The sequence below is a fragment of the Amblyraja radiata genome, chromosome 28 (assembly GCF_010909765.2).
Source record: "Amblyraja radiata isolate CabotCenter1 chromosome 28, sAmbRad1.1.pri, whole genome shotgun sequence".
Lineage (NCBI taxonomy): Eukaryota > Metazoa > Chordata > Chondrichthyes > Rajiformes > Rajidae > Amblyraja > Amblyraja radiata.
In genome coordinates this window covers 36,248,410-36,275,388 of record NC_045983.1, presented here as the reverse complement: position 1 = coordinate 36,275,388, position 26,979 = coordinate 36,248,410, and the positions used below count along the sequence as shown (strand labels likewise).

At 44.8% G+C, this 26,979-nt stretch overlaps 1 protein-coding gene across 13 annotated transcripts in view; it reads left to right on the top strand.

Annotated features, from left to right (window-relative positions):
• The window catches only part of synrg (synergin gamma), a 134,231-nt gene that overhangs the window by 29,256 nt on the left and 77,996 nt on the right, over positions 1-26,979 (top strand). For 10 of the 13 annotated variants that reach the window (XM_033046342.1, XM_033046343.1, XM_033046344.1 and 7 more), the window contains 5 exons: positions 10,249-10,521; positions 10,871-11,110; positions 16,413-16,490; positions 16,815-17,011; positions 19,854-20,078. In XM_033046342.1, coding sequence (XP_032902233.1) covers positions 10,249-10,521; positions 10,871-11,110; positions 16,413-16,490; positions 16,815-17,011; positions 19,854-20,078 — 1,013 coding nt within the window. The remainder of the gene's footprint in view (positions 1-10,248; positions 10,522-10,870; positions 11,111-16,412; positions 16,491-16,814; positions 17,012-19,853; positions 20,079-26,979) is intronic. The other 3 variants (XM_033046349.1, XM_033046348.1, XM_033046347.1) reach the window with 1 other exon arrangement.

Below are 26,979 nucleotides of genomic sequence, written 5' to 3'. Positions count from 1 at the left end.
TTATTATTGTAGAAATGTCTATCACATTTCGAGGCTTATAATTTGACAAGAAGATGCTCTGGTCAATAATTGTGAAATTATGAGAAAAATTAAAATGATTTGAAACACTGCAGCCTTCCACCCTCACTATTTACCATCCTGGAATATTCATCTAGTACTGAGTGAAAGACATTTTGCACAACTCAACAGTCCATCTGAATAAATGGTGCCAATATTTTGATTTTGTTTTTCACTCAACCCCTTCATAAATCTGTTGTTGGTGTGTTAGATTGAGTGGGATTCTGCTTCCACCATGCCACTAGATGCAGAATATTGAGTATTCAATAGGAAATAAGCAGTAGGCAAATTCTTTGATTTGATTTTAAACTCTTCTTCGTATCCCATATTTCCTAACACTGTGCCTCGATGCAAAGATCTTTCTGAGTGGTACCCACAGCCCGTTATTTGGAGGGATTAACTTTAAGTGATCCTCGTCAACGGGCTTCGACTTCTGTCAAAGAGAAGCTGTCTTCGTGGCAGGATGGATGAATGGAGATGTGAACCAAAGGTTTCAGAAAGGTCTCGACCATCCCTGGTTAAGTCTAAGCTGATTTCCACAGCATTGAAGACACCAAACCTGGATCCTTCTCAGTGAGCGAGGAAAATAAAAACTTGTAATGATTTTGCTTTTGAATGCATTGAAGAAATGAGGTTCGATGAGAATAAGTGATTGAGGTGGTTCATGGCCACTGCCACTGTTCACCAGCTTTGGGTTAGGCACAGACAATACCCCAAGATAGAGTGTTCCAGCAGGAGCAAAAAGAGAAAACCTGTAGTAGAGAGGGAAATTTGTTTCGAAAAAGCTGAAATTAGGCATTAAACTGTTTCCAAATACACAGTGCCAAATGTCAACTTGCTCCCGGTGGTGATGGGAGCCTTATGTACTCACCTATGCTCCTCCGATGTTGAGAAAAGCTTGGCAGATACGTCATTGGGGTTATCAAGTGGGCACCTACTTTCATCGACGTTTCGCTGATTGGACCCACGACGTCTTCAGTAGGCTCAGCTGTGCATTCTGGCGTCCCAGAATCACCCTCCTTTGCATCTGTCTAGTCAGTTATTTGGGAGACCAAATGGGGTCTTTCCTCTTCAGCCAGAGCTACTACTCCGGTCTGCCACCTGCGATGTTTCTTTGGCCTGGCGTAGGGCTTGTCCGCTGATCCCCAGGTCCTTCATCAGTCTTACGGTTGATATTGACACGAATCCTCGACATCCAACTTCTACCGGGCAGATCTTAGCTCTTCAGCCCCGCTGTTCTGTCTCTGCTGCAAGCTCTGTATATCGCAGTTTCTTTCTTTCGAATGCTTCCTGCACAGCATCCTCCCAAGGGACTGTGAGCTCCACAAAATACACCATGCGCTGAGAGTTTGACCCCCCCCCCCCGAACAAAGGCTTAACTGGGGTGGTTGTTCCGAGCGGCAGGGCATTGGTGGTTGTTCTCCTGCTTTCCAGAGTCGCTGCCAGGCATTTGAGCACTTGATTGATTATGTCTCCAGGTGTACTGTCCTTGGGAGAGGCTTACTTTACACCCAGTGAGGATGTGCTTAAGCGTGGCTGGTGTTGAACACAGGGGGCATGATGGATCTTCGCCCAGCCATTGGTTGAGATTTTGTGGGCTAGGAAGGACATCATAGGTTGCCCGAATAAGGAAACTTATCCTGCTCGCCTCCATCTCCCACATGTCCTTCCAGCTGAACTTCCTCTTTTCCACACTCTCCCATCTCATCCACTGGCCCTGTTTAGCTTGCGTCACAGCCTTGGCACACCTACTCGATTCCTCCTGTCGGCGGACTTAGGCCGCGACCAACTTCCGGCACTCCAGTGATGATGCCTTGTTCCAGCAAGGTCACTTTCCGCCAAGCCCCAAGCCACTTCTTCCGTGTGGGATTTACCCTATCATGTCGCCTTGGTGGAGAGCAGATTTTGCCTACTATGTCGCATTCTTAGCCGTCCACTTCTTTCCTGTTGCCAGGGTTGGAGCAGCAGCTCGGATGACAGTGTCCCTTGATTCTGCCAGGGTCACCTCTAGTCTGACTTTAGTGCACTTAAACTCCTCTGTGAGGCTAGAGAGAGGCAGCTGGAATACCTCCTGACCGTACAGGCCTACGATGCTCTGGCACCGAGGAACACCTAACCACTTTCTCACGAAAGAGCTGATTGTTCTTTCGATCTTTAAGTAAGTAAGTTTATTGGCCAAGTATTCACATACAAGGAATTTGCCTTCCAGACTCTTGTGAGGGTGATGTCATACATGGTTACTGGCCACATAAGGCGAGGTAATAACCCAAATTGCAGGCACCCGATTGTAAGATTGTAACTCTAGAATTGCAGTGAAACAGTCCTTTTCTCAGAAGCAGTGCATACAAATACAAATGTTGTCTATTACCTGTGTAGCGGCCTTCTTAGAATTACAGTTTCCATCCAGTTTTATAATACTGAAAAAGATCTGGTTTTAATATAAATTTGAAATACTATATATTCAAATCTCCTTTGATTCAAGTAATGTGACTTCTTAAGCTAAAGCAATAGTCTCAGAGTTTATAATTGTCACATGTACCGAGGTACAGTGTAAACCTTTGTTTTGCATGCTGCCCAAACAAATCAGGTATACCATATATAGATACAATTAGTTCAAACTCGTTCAAAGGGGAAGATAAATAGTGCAGAATACAATTCCCAGAGCCACTGGACAGTTGTTAAGGCTGGCGAAGTTGCTTATCGTACCAATGTCTTGTTCATTTGAAATGAATGTTATTTACAGTATGAGATGTTGAATTAATATATTGCTACGTTGGATTAATTCTTAAATTTAATTGAATTGTGTTTTATTTGACATGTTACATGGTTATTAACAAATGTGAAATACTAACATGCTACTTTATCCTGCTGTGGCTTCATGTAATCTCTTCTAGCAGCAAGACTGCATCTAACAGCATCCCTCTGAATTCCTTAAAAAGGCACAGTGAATATTATTTGTGGCTTTTCGATTAAGAATACTAACCAGTTCACACAGACTCCATGGCTTCCTTGCAATCTTGCTTGTTCCATTTGACTGGTGAAGGAGGAATCTTAGTAACAGTTGCAAGCTCTCGGTTGGCTGTTGTAAAATGAGATGTCATTTGGGAATAGGCAGTGTTATTTTCTTGTATTTAACATGCTTTCGGGAAAAGAAAGTAGACAACTAAAACAAATGTTCTCATTTTTGGGTTTGTCATTATCTTTCTTACATTATTTTTTTTCATACACAAGATTTAAGTGTTGCTTGTTAAGCTCATGTTAATGGCCTTCAACAAAGGAAATCTTAGAGTAAGGCACATTGGTGGGGTCATATATAGGCCGGACTGGGTAAGATTGTCAGGTTAACCTCTGATATTGGTGAACCATAGGTTTTGCAATCATTGGCAGGTTCAGGATCATCATTACCGGCACTAACTTTTTTTAAACTCTAGAATTAATTTAATTATCTAAATTTAAATGCTCAAATTGTTCACGTGGGATATGAACTCACTTCTAGAGGCTACCCAAGACCTCTGGTGTGCAATAACGTAACCACCACACTGCTCTGCTGTCATGTTATAATAAGAAGATTGTTAAGCCCTTTAATTTCAGTGATCATACTCATGTCATTTACAGATAACAAATTACTTTTAAATAATATTTTATTCAGATAAAGTAGATTTTTTAAAATCAGGAATCATTTTAAATAACTTGGTGGTCATGTTGTTAATTAGCAGCATTCTGTCTTCTACAGAATTAATATAATAATAATAATAATAATAATAATAATAATAAACTTTATATCAGACTCAAGGTCCAGACAAGGGGCAACATTACATAAAAATGCGTTGCATATTAAAAAATATCATAAAGTACATATAAAATCTTAGTATATCACTTATAAAAGCATCATAATTTATATATTAAAAAAGAACACAATACATGAATTAAAACCCAGAATAAAAGAATGATCAATGTCCTACAACGAGACAACGATACCAGTGTCTCCACAACTGGGATTTGTAGCGAGTAGTGCTAAACCTTATTTTTGACAAGGCCACAATAATTACATTTTTAGAGTCATTTATACTGCAAATGAATTTATACATATGATTTCTTAGGATAGCTTCTAAAGTACTGACTCCTGCAGCCATAAACATGTTACTAGCACTACACCATCTAGGTTTCCTTAGCAGTGTTCTCATGGCATCATTATATGGCACCTTTAGTCTCTGCAAACTTGTCTTTCCATAGTTCGACCACGGGTGCGCAGTGTAGAGTGGTGTGCAGTATGCTCTAAATAGCGACATCTTCATCACATCTGCACACGCACCAAACTTGCGCAAGAGAATATTCACCTGTACATACAGCATGCATCGTTGCCTATAAATATCCTCATAATCTGTCATTTGTTCTGTAATAAAATGTCCTAGATATTTTACCTTATTACAGACACTAAGATTATTGTCAAACAATTTAAAATCAGGAAATTTTAGACATTTATCCTCTTTGGTTCTACAGATCATAACAGCACTCTTACAAGCATTATATTTAACTAGACCAAGTGCAGACCCGTTGGGTCTGTTTCCCCAACGCGCGTTTGCGGGGGGGGGCTGCAGCATCACCCTCACACTAACCATCCCCCAAACACACAGGTGGGGGGAGAGGGAGACAGGGTGGGGAGAGGGGAGAGTGAGAAGAGGGGAGGGAGGGGAGAGGAGGAGGAGGAAACGGGAGAGATTGGGGAGGGAGAGGAGAACGGGGTAGGGGGAGAGAGAGGGGGATGGGTAGGGGGAGGAGAGAGGGGAGGGCAGGAAGGAGGTGGGGGGAGATGGGGGTGAAGAGGGGTGGGGAGGGGGGAGAGAGGGGGTGGGAGGGGAGGAGGGAGAGGGGTGAGGAGAGAGGGAGAGGGGGAAGGGGAGGGGAGGGGGAAGGGGAGGAGGAGAGTGTGGTGGGGAGGGGATGAGAGAGGGGTGGGGGAGGGGGGGAGAGAGGCGTGGGGGAAGGGGAGAGAGGGAGGGGAAAGAGGAGGGAGAGGGGGAAGAGTGTGGAGGGAGGGGGAAAGTGGTTTGGGGGCGGGGGAAGAGTGGGATGGGAGGGGAGAGGGGAAGGGGGGAGAGAGGGGGAATAGTGGTGAGGGAGGGGGAGGGTAAGAGTGCAGAAGAGGGGCAGAGGCGTAGGGGGAATGGTGGAAGAGGCAGAGATGGGTAGGGGGGAGAGGTGGGTGGAGAGAGGGGGTGGGAGGGGAGGAGGGAGAGGGATGTGGAGAGAGGGAGAGGGGAGATAGGGTGGAAAGGGAGGAGGAGAGAGGTGCGGGAGGGGGTGAGAGAGGGTGGGGGGAGATGAGAGAGGGAGGGGAGGGAGAGGGGGTAGAGTGTGGAGGGAGGGGTAAGGGGAGAGAAGGGGAAGAGTGGAGGGAAGGGGAGAGCGGAGAGAGGGGGAAGAGTGGGGAGGGAGAGGGAAGGGAGGGGGAGAGGTGGGAGATGGTGGGGGGTGGGGGGAGATAAGTGGAAGAATGGGGAGGGGGAGTGGTGGAAGTGGGAGAGAGGGAGGGGGAGTGGTGGAAGAGGGGGGTAGGGGAAGGGGGTGGGGGGAGAAAGGGAGGGAGGGGGAGCGGTGGGGGAAGGGAGGAGAGAAGTGAAAGAGTGGGTAGGGACAGAGGGGTAGGGGGAGTGGTGGAAGAGGGTCAGAGGGGTAGGGGGGAGGGGTGGGGGGAGAGAGGGGGGAAGGGAGGGGGAGAGGGTGGTGGGGGAGGGAGAGGGGTGGGGTAAGGTGGAGAGAAGTGGAAGAGTGGGGAGGGAGGGGTAGGGGAAGTGGTGGAAGAGGGGCAGAGGGGGGTGGGGAGAGAGGGGAGGGGAGGGAGGGGAGGAGGGAGATGGGGTAGGGGAGGGAGGGGGAAGAGTGTGGAGGGAGGGGGAGAGGGGTGGGGGCGGGAGGAGGAGGGGAGGAGGGGGTGATGAGAGGAGGGTGGGGAGGAGAGGGGAGGGGGAGGGAGGGGGAAGAGTGGAGGGAGGGGGAAGAGTGGGGAGGGGGAGATGGAGAGTGGGAGGAGAGAGGGATGGGGAGGGGGAGAGGTGTGGGGGAGGGAGGGGTGGGGGGAGAGAGGGGGAAGAGTGGGGAGGGAGAGTGGGAGGGGGGAGAGAAGTGTGAGAGTAGGGGGGAGGGTAGGGGGGTAGGAGTGGTGGAAGAGGGACACGGGTAGGGGAAGGGGTGGGGGGGATAGAGGGGAGGGGGAAGGGAGGGGGGGGGAGAGAGGGGTGGGGGAGGGAGAGGGGTGGGGTAAGGGGGAGAGAAGTGGAAGAGTGGGGAGGGAGGGGTACGGAGAGTGGTGGAAGAGGGACAGAGGGGTAGGGAGAAGGGTTGGGGAGAGAGAGGGAAGGGGTGGGGTAAAGAGGGAAGGGGGGTGGGGAGAGAGGGATGGGGGTGGGAGGAGGAGGGGGAAGGAGAGGGAGAAAGGTGAGGAGAGGAAGATGGAGAGGGGGAAGAGAGAGGGGCGGGGGGGGAGAGAGGTGTGGGGGAGGGAGGCGAGGAGGGAGATGGGGTAGGGGTTTGAGGTGGAAGAGTGTGGATGGAGGGGGAAGGGGGGAGTGGGAAGGGGGGTGGTCTGAGAGAGGGATGGGGGTGGGAGGAGAGGGGGGAGGAGAGAGGGGAGGGGGAGGTGAGAGGGATGGAGAGGTGTGGGGGAGGGGGGGAGGGAGATTGGATAGGGGAGGGAGGGGGAGAGGGGTGGGGGGAGAGAGGGGAAATAGTGGGGAGGGAGAGTGAAAGGGGGAGGGGCAGTTCATCTGTTCCCCATTCCCTATCACCCCCAATCCTGTTTCTCTATTCCCACATGTGATGACGCGCTTCGACACAGGCTGCGGGGGTGGGGTGGGCTGGGGCTGGGGCTGGTGCAAAGACATATGTAAATGGATCCATTCCGATTGGACATCTGTGAGCATTGGGCATTGTGACATCACACGATGTAACGTTCGCCAACATTCTATGGGTGAGAGCTGTTCTTTTTAACATTTTGAAATCTTGAGGGAGAAGGATTTTATTAAAAATGTGTGCATAAACACGACGAAATTTAATCAGGGGTGGATATTTGGAATGAAAAGTGAAATCTACCGGAATGGAAAAAATCTTGGCGTTTCTGTGTGTGGTGTTGGCGTAGCAACGAATCAAAGGCTGGCACCCACAGACACAGCCAGGCAGAAACACACACACACGCACGCACGCGCACACACACACACGCGCACACACACACACACACACACACACACACACACACACACACACACCTACCTGCATACGTAATATGGATGATGGGTAAACCAGTGGGCATACCAGTAGGCCAGAATTCTCACAATGTATTTAGGCACCCCTCTTTTTTTTTGGTTTCTGCAGTCATACAAGAAAAGAACCAAGACACACACCAACACAATTTACACAAACATCCATCACAGTGAATCTCCTCCTCACTGTGATGGAAGGCAAAGTCTTGACTCTCCCCTGCTCTCCATTCCTCTCCCAAAGTCAAAGTCCCCGGCGGGCGCTAGCAAGTCCCACGGCCACTTAAAGCCGCGCCGGGCGATGTAAGGCCCTGCCCCGGGTCTTGATGTTGGAGCCATCGGCGAGCGCTAGCAAGTCCCACGGCCACTTAAAGCCGCGCCGGGCGATGTAAGGCCCTGCTCCGGGTCCTTTGTTGGAGCCCCCGGTGGGCGCTAGCAAGTCCGTGGCCATTTAAAGCCGCGCCGGGCGATGTAAGGCCCTGCTCCAGGTCACTCTCAACCCCGCAATTCGAGCGGGAGAAGTCGCCGTTGCCGGTGCCCCACAAAGCGGTCTCCCACCGGGGACCCCCGAGCTCCCGGTGGCACCATCCACCGGAGTCGGGTCGCAGCAGCGAGCCACCACAGCTCTCCACGCTCCGAAGCTGGCCAGCTCCACGATGGTAGGTCCGCAGCTCCGCAGGCCAACGGCAACGGAGACCCGACAGGGAAAAGGTCGGGTCCCCGTACAGGGAAGAGATCTAAAAGTTTCCCCCACCCACCCCCTTGACCCCCACACATACACAGTCAAAAACCCACCACAAACTATACACTCAACAGGATGATTTAAAAAAAAAAGACAGACGGACTGCAGAGGCCGCTGCGACGTCGGTCGCGCCGCCAACCCACTTAATATATATGCATAAGTCAGTGTCATGTTTAGCTTTAAACCCAAAATGGTTATCTATGGAGTTAACAAACTCATTTATTCTATCCAGCAGAACTCTTTCTAAAACTTTTGACAATATGCTGGCTAAAGCTATGGGCCTGTAATTATTTAGGCTGCCTACTTTACGAGCTTTGTCCTTAATGACCGACACTAACAGAACAGAGAACATTGAGTCTGGTAACAAGCCATGAATCATAAAGCCAGTAAAACAAATAGCAAGGAGAGGAGCTATCCTCATACTCGCTTACTTAAGATGTTCAGCAGAAATATGATCCATGCCACTTGCTTTGTTGTTGGACAGTTTGTTCATGGCATGATACACCTCATGTGACATAATCACCATTGAGTCATTGCTCTCAATATTGTCCACCCGATACAAGTCACCTTGGACACAGTTGAATAAAGTACTATAATGTTGTCGCCATCACTCCGCGATATTAGCTGTTCTGGAGATTCCATCTACAGTGCATGGTAGAGATTGTTTTGCAACTGTTAAGAGCTCTCACTTCTTTCCAAAAATCTGTAGCATTGTTACTGAGCAGCTTCTTAGCCATGGAATCAGCCCTCATAGCTTGCTCATTTTTACAGATGAAGCGAACAGCATACTCATACCTTGCATTAGTGAGCTTCTTGCACTCAAACACATGCCCCTGTCTGGGTCTACCTGCCATAGCCCATGATTTGGTGGCTTCACGGGCTTCAGTATGATACTCAGCTACATACTTATTCCAGCCAGGCCTGATGTTATGTGTCTTATTTTTATGCTTGCAGTAGGGCTTACTACCTACATATAGAGTGCTTACTATATCATTATACATGGAGCAGATATCTCTCCTATGCTTCATATCCTTACAATTAACATTACTACACATTATTGCGTCTTTAGGTAGATGTACCTAATTAATCAGTTCTAAAATGCTGACTGACAACAGAGAAATTAGTGATTTTGTATTGGCAATAAAAAGTAGATAATTTGAAATCAATGCAAATAATTGTTGCTCGATCCATTCCGCAGAAAATGATGTCCAGGCAACAATTTGATGTCATAATGTCAAATCTTCAGCTTTCTCTCACCATGCTTGTTGTTGCTGCTTTTGGAAAGAAGTAATTGTTTGCAAACTCTGTTCAGCGCTTAACCAATTTACAGGGCTTACACTGCTAATTCAGTTATTACTAGTCTTTTCTTACACCATGTAATGAAACATGTTGGATAACTGTTTTAGTCAACATAAACCCAGTAAATGAATAGCAATGCTTTAATGTATTATGAAGTGTGTATGAATGGAACCATAGATTACTTATTTATCAGGAATCCTTTATTAATCACCAAATTGCTGGCTGTTGGAAGTGTGGAGCTCGAAATGGAAGAGGCCGGCAGGATTACGTAGCTGTTATTGCAAGCTTCATTGTTCCCTTCCTCAGATGCATCCTCAGTTGTGTTGTCTTCAAGCATTCTCAGCTTTTGGTGCAGCTTTGTTTTCTGTCTTTGGAAATGTTCCTGTAGACTATTTGATAGATGCTGCCTCACCCACTGAGTTTCTCCAGCATTTTTGTCTCCCTGTGAACTATGGCATTTTACCACGAAATAGCTGTCTACATCAGCAATGTATCTGCTGGTTTCCATGCTTTATTTTTACTAATCTTTCGGGTGGTTATCAATTTTCAATTTTCACATCAATTTTCCTTCATGCAGAACACATAAAAAGGGTTAATTTCTGAGATAAAGAGGAGAATTGCTTGTAGACACAACATGCTGGAGCAACTCAGGGGGTCAGGCAGCATCTCTGGAGAGAAGGAATGGGTGACATTTCGGGTTGAGACCCTTCTTCAGAGAGGTGCTGAAGTATGTTCTGAAAGGCTTTTGTAGTTTGAGCTTCACTGTCATGTTCTTAGAAATAGACAAACTGCGTTTAATACAGAGACATAATATATTAATCAGTCTATATGTACTTGTATTTTCTTATTATTTTAGTTTAATTTGTGTTGCCTTATTTTGATTTATCCATTTTACAGATACTCCCCAGTCATCCCTATCAACTGCCCCTCCTTCCCAATCCCCTGCTTTTTCTGACGATGAAGAATTCAATGACTTTGTTCAAGGGCCTGATTCTGCCGCACCTGCGGCTCCCACCAGTTTCCAGCAGTTCCAACCCTTCTGCCCCACGTTAGAGTCTGGGCTGCAGTCTGAGCTGGCTGCAGCTCCGGCCCAACATGGTAGCTCACACCACCCTAAAGCTTCTACTGCATTGTATGCCACAGCAGGGCATTCAGCAAAACACAGCCAAGGTAACAAGTACTGAACTTATTTTAAATTGTTCATTTTAAAAAACCGAATTTAAAAAAATTATGAGAAGGAAATTATTATATTGAATTTGTGTGATTGCAAAATATTATACATATATTACATTAATTTATTTTTTCAACTCATAAAAACATAACCATGATGAATTATTTTAGATTTTTGATCCTTTGTGTCAAAGGAGAATGTTTGACTAAAAAAAAAAGATGCATTCTTAATTGCTACAGCATCTTTAGGAGCTCAGGCTTAATATTTAAGTCTAAAATTTTATTGTAACTAACTTAAAATTCACTAAACTAAGCTGGGAAACACTTGTTCCACCTCCTGTTTGTTTAGGCCTTTCATTAGAAGAGAAAATGTTTGCTTCCTGTGATTTCAGCATGCCCAAACAGGCACACATTAAATTTAACAAGTCTGAGCCCAAGGCCCACTTTGGGTCTAAAGCCTCAGTCTCGACTCAGTTTCAGCCCAGTGCCAAGGCCTGTAACTGGGGCATCCAGTCTGAAAGTCTCAGTGGTGTCTTCACAGCAGACATGCCAAAGGAACCTGAGCCAGAGTCACCTGCCAAAGAGAGTGGTGAGCAAACTTTTTTTTCCAATCACTAATAACCAGGCTTCCGCAAAGTCAGAACAATTATATCTCTTTATAATTTTAGTTGATAATTTGTTAACCTTTTAATAATTACTTCTCATCGCATATTGTCTCTTTGATCTATCACAATTTATTTGCCTGAATGACAGGTTTTTGCACCTCGTCTATTATAACATTTATTGAACTTTATTCATAGACTGCTGCTGTGCTGGTTTAGGTGAAAACAAGTTCCCCCTCTATAACACAGTTGATCAATACAGCTGTAAGAATTCTGTTACGCATTGTACTTCAAGTTTAATCTTTGCATGTAATTAAGCAAGTCAAACATAAGAAAATAAAATCTCTTGTGATGACTTTGAGGACCTTAAAGTAATCATAAGGATATTAATTAACCTTCCACTTTGACCATTTACATGCAACCTTCTTGACTGAATTTGTTGAAATGTTGATATTGAAATGCTGGACTCCAGCGAAAAATGCCACCAACATTTTTCATTGTTAAAAATTCTTGATATTAAAATATATGATTATATCAAAGATTGTTATTTTATTTTCTGTGGTTATGTTAATATTCTTTGGCTCAAATCTTGAATCCTTGGAGAAAAAGATGAATAATTTGCATGTTCTCTAAATATGCTGCCTGACCTGCTGAGTTTCTCCAGCAACTTGTCCTTTTTGTCAACCAGCTTCTGCAGTTCCTTGTGTCTCTGAATATTTTTGCAGATGTTTTAAAATAATTCCATGCCTTATGGAAGCTTGGTAATCATTAGTGTGGGATTCATAATAGTAGCTGTAACATGGAATTACACAGCATAAAAACAGGCCCATAAACAGGCTAAACTTACCCATGCTGGTCAATATATGCCCCATCTGCCTGCGTTTGGCCATATCTCTAAACCTATCCTATCCATGTACTTGTCTAAATGTTTCAACTACTTTCAGCTCGCTCCATATACCCATCACTCTTTGTGTAAAAAGCTGTCCCTCGGGTTCCTATCAAATCTTCCACCCCCGCCCCCCCCCCTCCCTCACCTTAAACCTATGTCCTCTGGTTCTCGATTCACCTACTTTGGGTAAAGGACTCTGCATTTACCTTATCTATTCCACTCATGATTGTGTATACCTCTATAAGATCACCCCTCATCTTCATGTCTTGTACAACTGTAATTGACCTCCCAACTTATTTTCTCTAACTAATGTGCTGAAAGCCTTCTTGACCACTCTGTCTACTGGTCATAAGGTCATAAGGAATAGGAGTAGAATTAGGCCATTCGGCCCATCAAGTCTACTCCGCCTTTCAATCCTGGCTGATCTATCTCTTGCTCCTAACCCCATTCTCCTACCTTCTCCCCATAACCATGACACCTGTACGCTACTTTCAAGGAATTATGTACCTGCACTCGTAGATTCCTCCCCAGGAAATACTCCCCAGAGCCCTGCCATTCAGTGTGTAGATCCGGCCCTGGTTTGACTTCCCAAAATACAACACTTCGAACTTCTCTGTATTAAACTCCATTAACCATTCCTCAACCCCCCCCCCGCCCAATTGATCACGATACTGCTGTAACTTTTGACAATCATTTTGCCACACATTTTACACTGCCATCCATTACAATACAATAATACAATATTTATTGTCATTTGAACCTCAGTGAGGCTCAAACGAAACTCTGTTTCTACAGCCATACAAACAAAAAAACAATTCCTACTGGACACACAACCAATCCATCACAGTGAACCTCCTCCTCACTGTGATGGAAGGCAAAGTCTTTTCTCTCCCCTGCTCTCCATTTTTCTCCCGATGTTGAAGCCCCAGGCGGGCGATGGTAAGTCCCACGGCCATTTTAGGCCGCGCCGGGCGATGTACGGCTCCGCTCCAGGCCCAAAAGTCACAATGTTGGAGCCCCCGGCGGGCGCTGGAATGTCCCTCGGCCATTAAAGCCACGCTGGTCGATGCACGGCCCCGCTCCGGGTCGTTCCAACATTTCAGTGTCATCTGTAAACTTACTAATTCTGCTTCGTATGTTCTCATCCAAATCATTGATATAGATGACAAACAGCAATGGACCCAGCACAGAACCCTGAGGTACACCACTAGTCACGAGCCTCCATTCTGAAAAACAATCTTCCACCATCATCATCTGCTTCCTTACATGAAGCCAATTTTCAATCCAGTCATAGAGTCATACAGCATGGATACATCGGCCCAACCTGCCCACGCTGATCAACATGTCCCATCTACATTAGTCACATCTGTCTGCGTTTGGCCCACATCCCTCTAAACCTATCCTATCCTATCCACGTACATGTCTAAATGTTTCTTAAACGTTGTGATAGTACGTGCCTCAACTACCTCCTCCGGCAGCTCATTCCATATACCCACCACTCTTTGTGTAAAAATGTTATCCATCAGGCTCCTATTAAATCTTTTCCCCCATACCTTAAACCTATGTCCTCTGGTTCTCGATTCCCCTACTCTGGGCAAGAGACACTATGCATTTACCCGATCTATACCTTTCATGATTTTGTACACATTTAAGATCACCCCTCACCCTCCTGCGCTCCAAGGAAAAAAGTCCTAGCCTGCTCAACCACTTCAGTAGAACAGGTCCTCAAGTCCTGTCAACATTCTTGTATCTCCTCTGCACCCTTTCTTATAACATGGTGACCAAAACTGAACATATATTGTAAATGTGGCCTCATCAATGTCTAATATAACTGCAATATGACCCTCCAACATCTATACTCAATGTGAGTGGAAAGGAATACAGATGCTGGTTTAAACCGAAGATAGACACAAAAAGCTGGAGTAACTCAGCGGGACAGGCAGCATCTCTTGAGAGAAGGAATGGGTGATGTTTCGGGTTGAGACCCTTCAGACTAGTTAGGGATAAGGGAAACGAGAGATATAGACAATGTATTCAATATATACTCAATACTCTGACTGATGATGGCCAAAGTGCCAAAAGCCTTTTTGACCACCCTATCTACCAGCAATGCCACTTTCAAGGAACTATGTTACCTGCACACCTGGATCCCTCTGCTCTACAGCCCACCTGCCCAACTGGTAAAGATCCTGTTACAATTTTTGACAACCATCTTCACTATCTGCAATACCACCCACTTCCATGAAGCCAATTTTCTATCCATTCAGCTATCTCTCCTTGGATCCTATGTGCTCTAACCTTTCAGAGCAGCTGGTCATACAGAACCTTGTAAATGCCTTGCTGAAACATCTACAGCTCTAGCCTCATCAACCTTTTTGGTCCCATCTTCAAAAAACAATCAGATGCTTGAGATATGACCTCCCAGGTACAAAACCATATTGACTATCCCTAATCAGCCCTTGTCCATCTCAGTGCATGTATATCTTATTCCTCAGAATACTCTCTTGTCACCTACTGACCACAGATGCTAGACTCCATGGCCTGTATTTTCCTGGCTTTTCACTGGAGCCCTTCAATAGAGGCACAACATTTGCCACCCTCCAGTCTTCTGCAACCTACCTCACCAGTGTTTAATGATGACTCGTAAATCTCAGCCAGGGGGGCCTGCAATTTCCTCTCTAGCTTCCCACAGTGTACTCGGCTATATCTGATTTTGCCTGGATGATTTGTCTACATTCTGTCAGGACCTTCAACATCTCATCGGCCGTAATATTGACTGCTCTCAAGACACTTCCGTTGACTGACCCAAGTTCCCCAGTTCTCGTATCTTTCTCCACAGTAAAAATCAGAGAAATACTCATTAAGGACCTTGCCCCTCCTGTGGCTCCATGCAGGGTTAACCACTTTGATTGCTGAGGGGTCCCACTCTCTCTCTCTGGTACCCTTATCTCAATTTATGTACATAAAATCTCTTGGGATTGTGGTTAATGCTATCTGCCACAGCTATCTCCTATCCCCATTTTGCCCTCCTGATTTAATTTTTTAGCTTGCTCCTTAGTTTCTGGAACTCCTCCAGAGGTACACTTGATCTCAGTGGCTTATACCTGCCGCTGCCTCCTTCTTACTCTTGACCTGAGCCGCTATTCCCTTCGTCATCCATGCTTCCTTACACTTATCTGCTTTGCCCTTCACTCTAACGGGAACGTGCATGTTCTGGACTTATCAGCACACTTTTAAAAACAACCCACTTTCCTGACGTTCCTTTTCCTTCAAACAACCTACTGCAGTCAACCTGAGTGAGTTTTTGTCTGATACCCTCAAAGTTGGCCCTGCTGCAATTTAGAATTTTAACTCGTGGGCTTGCTGTGTCTCTCTCCATAACTATCTTAAACCTAATCGAACAATGGTCGCTGGTCCCAAAAGGCTCATTCACGAACACTTCATCCACTTGTGTCTCCCAATTTCCCAAAACTGGATCAAGCATAACCCACTCCCCATGTGGGGCTCTCTACATATTGCCAGAGTAAACATTTGACAAATTCCAGAGTACCTAGAGGAAACTCTGTTAAATCATGGCCTACCTATTACCAAGCCATCACGTTTTATTTCTTTGTGATGAAAACCAGATTATGAACTAGAATAAAGCTGGTATGTTACCAGCAATGTATATGTGTGTGCAGATTGTATTCCAGTAATACAGTATTGTTTATTATATGTTCAAGTGTAAGCAGTGTCCTTTCATGGGACACCATAGTGACTTTAACAGCTGCAGTTGTGTGTGGTCATCTTGCCACATTGGGTTGCAACAGCGTAATGTGAATATATATGATTATTGCAGTACTTTGGAGGAGGACTGAGAGGAGGTTAGATGGTTACCCAAAAGGAGAGGGAATAGTGCAGTCTGGTGGCCGGTTCAGGAGGAGGCCAGAACAGTCTAGTTAGCACACGGTTCATGTATATCAGAAAATTCAAATGAAAAGTGTGATGGTGTTGGTCTCCATTAGGGTTAGGGTTATAATATAACCGATAAAAGCCAGTTGCAAAAGTGAAAGAATCTCTTGGAAAAATGGCGACTACTGGTTCTGTATTTAACTCCTGACACTTTCAATTTATCAGGTTTAACAATGTATTGGTTTATTGACCAATGAGGGAAGTATCTGATATATCAAACATGTTCCAAGGATTGAATGACCATAAAGAACTTGGTTTAATATATTTTTTTTTCTTTGATTAACATTTTACTGATCATCTTGGATGTTTTACAGAAATCTTAAACTGGAATTCGGCATATTATGAAACTGTCACATTGCAACATAAATAACATATTTCTGGAATAAGTCTTACACCAGGCTAGCTATTTTATTTCACTTAGTAAGTAGTCATTTACTTTATTTCCTTAGGTGTCGGTGTGTACCCTGCACAGGATACGCTTCAACCCATGCTTCCTCCATGGCTGTTCAATGACAATCTTGTCCCAGGTACAGTGGATTTTGTTTGTTCAAACCTCCAGCTGAAAGTGATTCATGGGCTTTTTTTCACATGGTGCTCCCATGTATTTTCATTCATTCTTTGGGGTGTTGTCTTGACAGGCAAGGTCACCATTTATTGCCCATCTCTCATTGTCCTTTGGATGGTGGTGATGGCATATAACCTCACTGATGTTGGACAGGGGGTTTGAGACCCCACTTATGTCTATAATGTACTCAAACAATTCAATTTTAGGAAATACAAGCAAGATAATTATAATTTAACTCTGCTGACTTTTCATTTCTGTAAATTCCACCTAAATAATATTCCAACAGAACTCTACAGGAAAGTTCTTGAAGTCACTCTCTCCCCTGTGGGTATTGAGACAGCAAAACTTTATCCAATTCTTCTGTCATCGGGATTACCCAGAGAGATGCTGGGCCAAATATGGGCTCTTGCTAATCGCGCAACTCCTGGCAAACTAACGAAAGAGGAACTGTATACAGTATTGGCTATGGTAGCCATGTCACAGGTATTGTAACATTGGCTATTTTCTATAATTAATAACACTGCTGTAATTTCTACATGGTGAAGCCAAAATGTATAAAAATGGCCTTTAATAAAATCTGACAATGTGCACTTTAACCACATGTGATTTTTTTCTATTACAAATCTGAAATTGTGGTGTACAGAGGCAAATAAATAAATGATGGGTCTTTGTCCCAAACATTATAAAGGGTACTGTAGAGCTATTAATGTGATTCAGTAGTACAAAACAATCTTAAATATCTCATAACTGACCATCAGCATGTTTTGAAAGTATTATTGAGATTGTTTAATAGGCGTAGACTCTTTTTTAAAAGGGAAGAGATTGAGAAATGTGAGATGCAAAGGGACTTGAGGGTGCTGGTGCGGGATTTAGAAGATTGAGTGGGGATCTTATAGAAGCTTATTAATTCTTAAGGGGTTGGACAGGCTAGATGCAGGAAGATTGTTCCCGATGTTGGGGAAGTCCAGAACAAGGGGTCACAGTTTAAGGATAATGGGAAGTCTTTTAGGACCGAGATGAGAAAAACATTTTTCACACAGAGAGTGGTGAATCTGTGGAATTCTCTGCCACAGAAGGTAGTTGAGGCCAGTTCATTGGCTATATTTAGGAGGCAGTTAGATGTGGCCCTTGTGGCTAAAGGCATCAGGGGGTATGGAGAGAAGGCAGGTACAGGATACTGAGTTGGATGATTAGCCATGATCATATTGAATGGCGGTGCAGGCTCGAAGGGCCGAATGGCCTACTCCTGTACCTATTTTCTATGTTTCTATGGTTCTGTTCCTAAAGGGTTAATTTGCAGGTTGAGTTGGTAGTTAGGAAACAAATGCACGTTAGCATTCATTTTGAGAGGACTAATATATAAGCAAGGATGTAATGCTGAGGGTTTATAAGGTACTGGCCAGACCATATTTGGAGTATTGGGAGCAGTTTTGGGCCGCAGATCTGAGGAAACGATTTAGACTTTAGTTGCTGCACAGAAACAGGCCCTTCGGCCCACTGAGTCCACGCTGACCAACGATTACCCCCGTACACTAGCACTACCCTACACACTAGGGACAATTTACAATTTTTACAAAAGCCAATTAACCTACTAACCTTTACACATTTAGAATGTGTGAAGAGACCAGAGCACAGCAGACAGCACCCATAGTCCGGATCGAACCCAGGTCACTGGCACTGTAAGGCAGCAACTCTACTGCTACGCCACTGTGCTGGCATTGGAGAGGGTCCAGAGGAGGTTTGGGTTAACGTATGAGGACCATTTCATGGCTCTGGGCGTGTATTCACTTAGAAGGATTAAGAGGGATCTTATTGAAACCTACCGACTAATCAAAGGCCTGCATAGAGTAGAAGTGGCAAGGGTATTTCCAGTACAGGGAGTCTATGACCAGGGGCATAGCCTCATAGTGAAACGACGAACCTTTAGAAAGGAGATGAGGAGGAATTTCTTAAGCTTCAGGGTAGTGAATCTGTGGAATTCATTGCTACAGAGGGCAGTGGAGGCCACCTCTAAGGGTATTTTTAAAGCAGTGATTGCCAGGTTCTTGATTAGTCAGGCTTCATCTATAATGAAGCTAATGGATTCCCCCTGACAACTCCCAAAGCATTTATAATCCCAACTGTATCAATAACATTTAAAATACCATAAAATAACAGTTTCTTTGAAAATATCTCATTGCAATGCCGACAATCACTGTCAGTGGCCTCGCATTTGACTGACAATAGACAATAGGTGCAGGAGTAGGCCATTCGCCCCATCGAGCCAGCACCGCCATTCAATGTGATCATGGCTGATCATCCACAATCAGTACCCCGTTCCTGCCTTCTCCCCATATCCCCATGACTCCGCATATCTTTAAGAGCTCTATCTAACTCTCTCTTGAAAGTATCCAGAGAACCGGCCTCCACCGCCCTCAGAGAATTCCACAGACTCACAACTCTCTGTGTGAAAAAGTATTTCCTCATCTACGTTCTAAATGGCTTACCCCTTATTCTTAAACTGTAGCCCCTGGTTCTGGACTCCCCCAACATTGGGAACATGTTTCCTGCCTCAAGTGTATCCAAACCCTTAATAGTCTTATATGTTTCAATAAGATCCCCTCTCACCCTTCTAAATTCCAGAGTATACAAGCCCAGCCGCTCCATTCTATCAACATATGACAGTCTCGCCATCCCGGGAATTAACCGTGAACCTACGCTGCACTCCCTCAATTGCAAGAATATCCTTCCTCAAATTAGGGCCCTGTACAACTGCAGAAGGACCTCTTTGCTCCTATACTCGTCTCCTCTTGTTATGAAGGTCAATATGCCATTCGCTTTCTTCATTGCCTGCTGTACCTGCATGCTTACTTTCAGTGACTGATGAACAAGGACCCCCCAAATCCCGTTCTAGTTCCCCTTTTCCCAACTTGACACCCCTTAGATAATAATCTGCCTTCCTGTTTTTACCACCAAAGTGGATAACCTCACATTTATCCACATTAAACTGCATCTGCCATGCATCTGCCCACTCACCAACCTGTCCAAGTCTCCCTTCATCCTCATAGCATCCTCCTCACAGTTCACACTGCCACCCAGCTTTGTGCCATCTGCAAATTTGCTAATGTTACTTTGAATCCCATCATCTAAATCAAAGTAAGTACAAACTTTAAGTTGTCAAATTGATGGGCCCTATGGTCTGTCAAATATTGTTTTCAATAGGCAAGTGAATGTATTGGAAACTTATTATTTCTGGATACCTAGCATATACATTGGATTATATCTGCATAATTGGCCAATGTGATTTGGTTCTAAATTATACTAATCAGTGTTTTTTTTGTTTCAGAGGGGCATTCCTGCATTGAATCTTGAAAATCTCAACCAGTTTTCATCAGCTCCTCTTCCTACGCTAAATGCAATGGCGATGACTTCAGTTCCACAGCAACCCATGCTTTCCATGGCTTCGGGTGCAAGTCTGTCTGTTCAAGCAGGAATGGATCTTCCCACGCCACTGGGTGGTAGCACTGTCCCAGTTTCCAGTAGCTTTATGACATCATTTCCTGTCAATCAGGTAACAGTATTATTAAAACAACAAGTACATGATATCCCAGAAATTCTTAACCAAATCACATGGTGCTTCTGTGATTGAGAGCTGGGTACGGAAGTAAAATAGCGCTGAGATAATCGACAGCCACCTTCTGTTTGTCATAGCATTAACAACAAGAAAATGTACTCCATGCTGCATTCTCATGAAACAATTACTTCTGTTGGTCAGTGTAGCAATGTCACAAAATTTTGAGATTTATAAAAATCAAGTCTGCAATTTATCCCATCAGATAAAGCATAAAAAGAAGTTTAATTTGACATCTAATTCACTTTCATATCTTCAGTATTAAAAAAGTTATGGCCATTTTCATACTCGGAAATTAGCATCTTGTTCCCTATTGATTTTCCATTGACTTAACACAAAAGCTGTGATCAAGGAGAGTGAAATGGCCATAACTTTATTAAAAATTAAGAGAACTGAAAGACATTTTCAGTTATTATAGATAGAAGCATTCTGAAACAAATATTAAATAATCTTACTTGGATGACCTGAAATTAAAGCATATAATTAGTTAGTTACCCAATTGTAGCTAATTCCAAAATTCAATTACTAGATCTAAACATCAATCCATTTCTTAAGAAAAGATTAACATTTTTAAATAGCCTAAGTATCCAAAGAACATTCACACAAGAATTCACAATAAAACATGATTTTTAAATCTCATTGACATTAATTTATAGGCCAAATGGAAGGGATTTAGTGTTCAATTGCTGTAAATTAATGGCCATTTAAATCAGCTTGCCAGTGGGATTCTGTGGAACGCACTGGTTTGGAACGCTGCCATTGCGGTGGATTTGTAGCCCATATGCCCAGAAAGATACTGCGGGATTAAATGGGCCCCCAAGTCAGCTACTCGAAACATAACATTTTGAATAAATGGATCTTTAGAAGCCCTTTTTAATGTAAAAATAACAACCTAACTTGCCTTGTCCCCTACATGAGATCCGTCCCGTTGTCGGGGTTCGAGGCTTTAGAGGATGATTTTTAATCTACTATAACAATTAAATAACCCAATTTAGTTTAAAAATACCTGCAGCAAACGAATTTCGCAGCGATTTTTCGTCAGCAACTTCGATTTCAACAGCCTAGAGAAAATCGCGTTTTAAACCCGCCCCCCCCCCTCAAAGGCGCCAAAGTCACGCACACGGGCAGCGGCAGAACTGCAACGCCGCTGAATAAGTTTTGCAACATACCTAGTCAATGCGCCAAAGATATCCAATAACAGGAATAAAGTTAATATCTTTTAAAGAGTATAATCAGTTGGCTGCCTTGAAAAAAAAATTACAGAGGTAATCTACAAAAATAGAAAAAGTATGATAAACTTGTATTCCTTTAATGATCAATGATAAAGTTGTAATGAGAGACACCTTTCAGCTATTGCCTGAGAGTGATGATTCTCCTTCCAAGGCACTGGCTGATTATATATTGCCTCCTGCATTATTTACAAACTGTGCTTCTGTGCAAAGTACAACCCTGATAGCGCTCTGAGAGCTGGTTGGTAATTGCAGGTGAGCATCCCATAACCCAATTCCCACTATGTGTTACAAGTCTAGAGTCAAGTGAGTTTATTGTCATGTGTCCCAGATAGGACAATGAAATTCCTGCTTGCTGCAGCACAACAGAATGTTGTAGGCATAAATACAGAACAAATCAGTGTGTCAACAGATCAGTGTTCTCATCAACATGTTGGAAGTCCACTCTTCTTAGCTTTGACCCTGTGTTGGAATTAATTCTTCAAGCACCATCAACTATCCAGAACCTAGTCCAAGTCTATCCAGCCTCTCCCTGTGGCTAATACCCCCTAATCCAGTATACCCCTAATACCCTCCGCTTCTATTCCTCTTCTGATTTTATAGATCTCTATATGATCACCCATCAGCCTCTTTTGATCCAAGGAGTAAAATCCTGGCCCGTCTTACCTCTCCCTATAGCTCAGGGCCTCAAGTCCTGGTAACATTCTCATAAATCTTCTCCACTAAACTCTTACCACCATAACAACATCCTTCCTATAGCAGGGTGACCAAAACTGAACATAATACTCCATAGAAACATAGAAACATAGAAAACAGGTGCAGGAGTAGGCCATTCGACCCTTCGAGCCTGCACCGCCATTCGATATGATCATGGCTGATCATCCAACTCAGTATCCCATCCCTGCCTTCTCTCCATACCCCCTGATCTCTTTAGCCACAAGGGCCACATCTAATTCCCTCTTAAATATAGCCAATGAACTGGCCTCAACTACCTTCTGTGTCAGAGAATTCCACAGATTCACCACTCTCTGTGTAAAAAATGATTTTCTCGTCTCGGTCCTAAAAGATTTCCCCCTTATCCTTAAACTGTGACCCCTAGTTCTGGACTTCCCCAACATCTGGAATAATCTTCCTGCATCTAGCCTGTTCAACCCCTTAAGAATTTTGTAAGTTTCTATAAGATCCCCCCTCAATCTCCAAATGCGGTCTCACCAATATCTTATACAACAGTATCATCCCAACCTCCATACTCAAAACCCTCACTAATGAAGGCCACTGTCCTAGAGATTATCCAGGGAATTATAGGCCAGTGAGCCTCAAGTCAATGGTAAGAAAGTAAATGGGGATTATTCTTTGGGATAGGATTTACTTCCATTTTGGGTTAATTAGGAACAGTCAGTATGGCTTGGTACACAGCAGGACACATCTCACATCGTACTTGCACAGTAGCACAGAGATAGAGATACAGCACGTACAGCTCCAGCATCCCGAGTTCTTGTCACTATGGGTACAGCTACGGGTACTTGTCACTATGGAGCTTGTACATTCTCCCCATGACCTGTGTGGGTTTTTCTCCGAGACTTCAGTTTCCTCCCACACACCAAAGACGTATAGGTTTGTAGGTTAATTGGCTTGGTATAAATGCAAAAAATTGGTCCTAGTGTAGGATAGTATTCATGTGTGGGGATCGCAGGTTGGTGGGCCGAAGAGCCTGTTTCTGCATTGTATCCAAACTAAACACAATCAGGTTTTTTGATGAGGTGATGAAGGGGATTGATGAGGTGGTGGCTGTTGTTTACATGGATTTTAGTTAAGTCATTTGATTTGGTCCCTCATGGTAGGCTGATCCAGAAGATAAACATAAACATACATGGGATTAACAGTGACTTGGTTTTATGGATTCAGAATTAATTTACTGATAGAAGACACAGGCTTGTGGTGGAAGGTCAATATTCATGCTGGAGATCTGTGACCAGTGGAGTTCCAGAGGAATCTGTGTTGGGACCTCTGCTGTTATAATTAATGACTGATATTTAAATGTCGACAAGTTAGTAAGTTTTCAGATTGTTGGGGTCACAGACTGCGAGGAAGGGTGTCAAGGTATACAGCGGGATGCAGATCAGAAATTGGTGAAATGGCAGATAGAGTTTAATCTGAGCAAATGAGAGGTTTGCACTTTGGAAGATTGAATGTAAGGAGAAAAATATGCAATTAAAGATATAACCCTTAACAGCAGGGTTCTTGGGATCGGCAAAAGGCCAAAGTCAACAAGGTTTTGTGAAAGGGAGATCTTGTCCGATGAAATTGTTGGAATTCTTTGATGAAGTAAATAGCAGGATAGATAAAGGAGAGTCGGTGGATGTTTTTTTTACCTAGATTTTCAGGAGGCCTTTGATAAGGTGCTACACGTGTCTGCTAATCAAGATGAGAGTCCATGGTATCAGAGGGAAGATACTAGCATGGATAGCAGGTTGACTGGATGGCAGAAGGCATAGAGTGGTAATAAAGGGGGCTTTTCTGTAGTTGGATGCCAGTGACTAGCAGAGTTCTGCAGGGGCCGGTGCTGGGGCCGCTACTCTTCACGTGGTATATCAATAATTTGGATGATAGAATTGAAGGCTTTGTGACCAAGTTTGCCGATGATACAAAGATAGGTGGAGGGACTCTGCAGAAGGGTTGTACAGGTTGGGAGTGGTCAAAAAAGTGGCAGATGGAATACAATGTAGCAAATTGTCGCTTCATGCATTTTGGTAGTAGGAATGAAGAAGAAGACTATTTTATAAATGGGGAGTGAATCCAAAAATTTGAGGTGGAAAGGGACTTGGGAGTGCTGGTGCAGGATTCCCATAATGTTAATTTGCAAGTCGAATCGGTAGTAAGGAAGGCATATGCAATGGCAGCATTTATTTTGACAGGACTAGAATAGAAAAACAGAGATGTAATGCTGAAGCTTTATAAGGCACTTTTCTGACTGCATTTGGAGTATTGTGAGCAGTTATGGCCCCCATATCTGTGGAAGGATGTGCCAGAGGAGATGTTCCAGAGGAGGTTTACAAGAATGATCCCAGGGATGAATGGGTTAACGTATGATGAGTGTTTGATGGCACTGGGCCTGTACTCGCTGGAGTTTAGAAGGATGGGGGGGAACCTCACACAAACTTACTGTATAGTGGATTGAATGGATGTGGAAAGGATGTTTCCACAAGTGGAAGAGTCTGGGACAAGAGGCCTTAGCCTCAGAATAAAAGGATGAACCTTTAGGAAGGAGATGAGGAGTAATTTCTTCAGTCAGAGGGTCGTGAATCTATGGAATTGGACAGAAGGGAGGAGAATAGGGTTGAGAGAGAACGAGAAATCAGCAATGATTGAATGGCGGAGTAGGCGATGGGCCAAATGGCTTAATTCTTCTCCTATGAATTATGAACATGAGCTACAGCGGAAGAAGACGAGGTGGAATTTGTTTGATGGGATTGCTATGCTGGTAATCAGTATGGACTTGGTGGACTGCATGGCTTCCAGATTTTCATGAAAACAGGAAACCTTATGAAAAATAAATCACTGATTCATAATGATTTTTCAAAAGTACATTTTAAAGGTTGCTTGTCGTTATTTTTTTACGCTGAAACAATTGAGACAAAGTTACATGTGATAATTTTGACTGTGTGGGTCCAATGAATAAAGACTCCGTCCAAGCACCCTGACAGTCCTTTCAGGTGAGGCAGAGGTTCACTTGCTGCACCTCCTCCAACCTCATCTACTGTATCCGCTGTTCCTGGTGTGAACTTGATATATCGATGAAACCAAGCGCAGGCTCGCCAATGGTTTCACTGAACACCTTTGCTCAGTCCGCCTAGACCTACCTGATCTCCCGGTTGTTAAACATTTTATTCCCCCTCCCATTCCCGCACTGACCTTTCCGTCCTGGGCGTCCTCCACTGTCAGAGTGAGGCCCAACAAAATAGGAGGAACAGTACCTCATATTCCGCTTGGGTAGCTTGCACCCCAGCGGTATGGATTTTGATTTCTCTAATTTCAAGTAACCTTTTCTTTCCCTCTCTCTCCATCCTCCCCCATCCTAGTTCTCCGACCGTACACAAAATTGCTGGGGAAACTCAGCGGGTGCAGCAGCATCTATGGAGCGAAGGAAATAGGCGACGTTTCGAGCCGAACCCCTTCTTCAGACTGATGGGGGGTGGGGGGGGGGGGAGAAAGAAGGAAAAGGGGAGGAGGAGGAGGAGCCCGAGGACGGGCGGATGGGAGGGTGGGAGGAGACAGCTAGAGGGTTAAGGAAGGGGAGGAGACAGCAAGGGCTAGCAAAATTGGGAGAATTCAATGTTAATGCCATACGGACGCAAGGTCCCCAGACGGAATATGAGGTGCTGTTCCTCCAATTTCCGCTGTTGCTCACTCTGGCAATGGAGGAGACCCAGGACAGAGAGGTCGGATTGGGAATGGGAGGGGGAGTTGAAGTGCTGAGCCACCGGGAGTTCAGGTAGGTTATTGCGGACTGAGCGGAGGTGTTCGGCGAAACGATCGCCCAACCTACGCTTGGTCTCCTCGTTCTTCAGGGAACGGGGATTCCCCTCCGCCACCATAGATGAGGCTCACACCAGGGTCTCATCCATACCCCGTAACACTGCTCTCTCTCCCCATCCCCGCACTCGCAACAAGGGCAGAGTCCCTCTGGTCCTCACCTTTCACCCCACCAGCCGGCAAATACAACACATAATCCTCCGCCATTTCCGCCACCTCCAATGTGACCCCACCACTCGCCAAATCTTCCCATCTCCCCCCATGTCTGCCTTCCGCAAAGACCGCTCCCTCCGCAACTCCCTCGTCAATTCTTCCCTTCCCTCCCGCACCACCCCCTCCCCGGGCACTTTCCGTTGCAACCGCAAGAAATGCAACACCTGTCCCTTCACCTCCCCCCTCGACTCCATTCAAGGACCCAAGCAGTCAGTTCCAGGTGCGACAAAGGTTCACCTGTATCTCCTCCAACCTCATCTACTGCATCCGCTGCTCTAGATGTCAGCTGATTTACATCGGGGAGACCAAGCGTAGGTTGGGCGATCGTTTCGCCGAACACCTCTGCTCAGTCCGCAATAACCTACCTGAACTCCCGGTGGCTCAGCACTTCAACTCCCCCTCCCATTCCCAATCCGACCTCTCTGTCCTGGGTCTCCTCCATTGCCAGAGTGAGCAACAGCGGAAATTGGAGGAACAGCACCTCATATTCCGTCTGGGGACCTTGCGTCCGTATGGCATTAACATTGAATTCTCCCAATTTTGCTAGCCCTTGCTGTCTCCTCCCCTTCCTTAACCCTCTAGCTGTCTCCTCCCACCCTCCCATCCGCCCGCCCTTGGGCTCCTCCTCCTCCTCCCCTTTTCCTTCTTTCTCCACCCCCCATCAGTCTGAAGAAGGGTTTCGGCCCGAAACGTCGCCTATTTCCTTCGCTCCATAGATGCTGCTGCACCCGCTGAGTTTCCCCAGCAATTTTGTGTACCTTCGATATTCCAGCATCTGCAGTTCCCTTTTGAACACTAGTTCTCCGACCAGTCTGACTGTCCTTCTAATTAGATTTTATCTTTATATATCACCTTCCCCTAGCTAA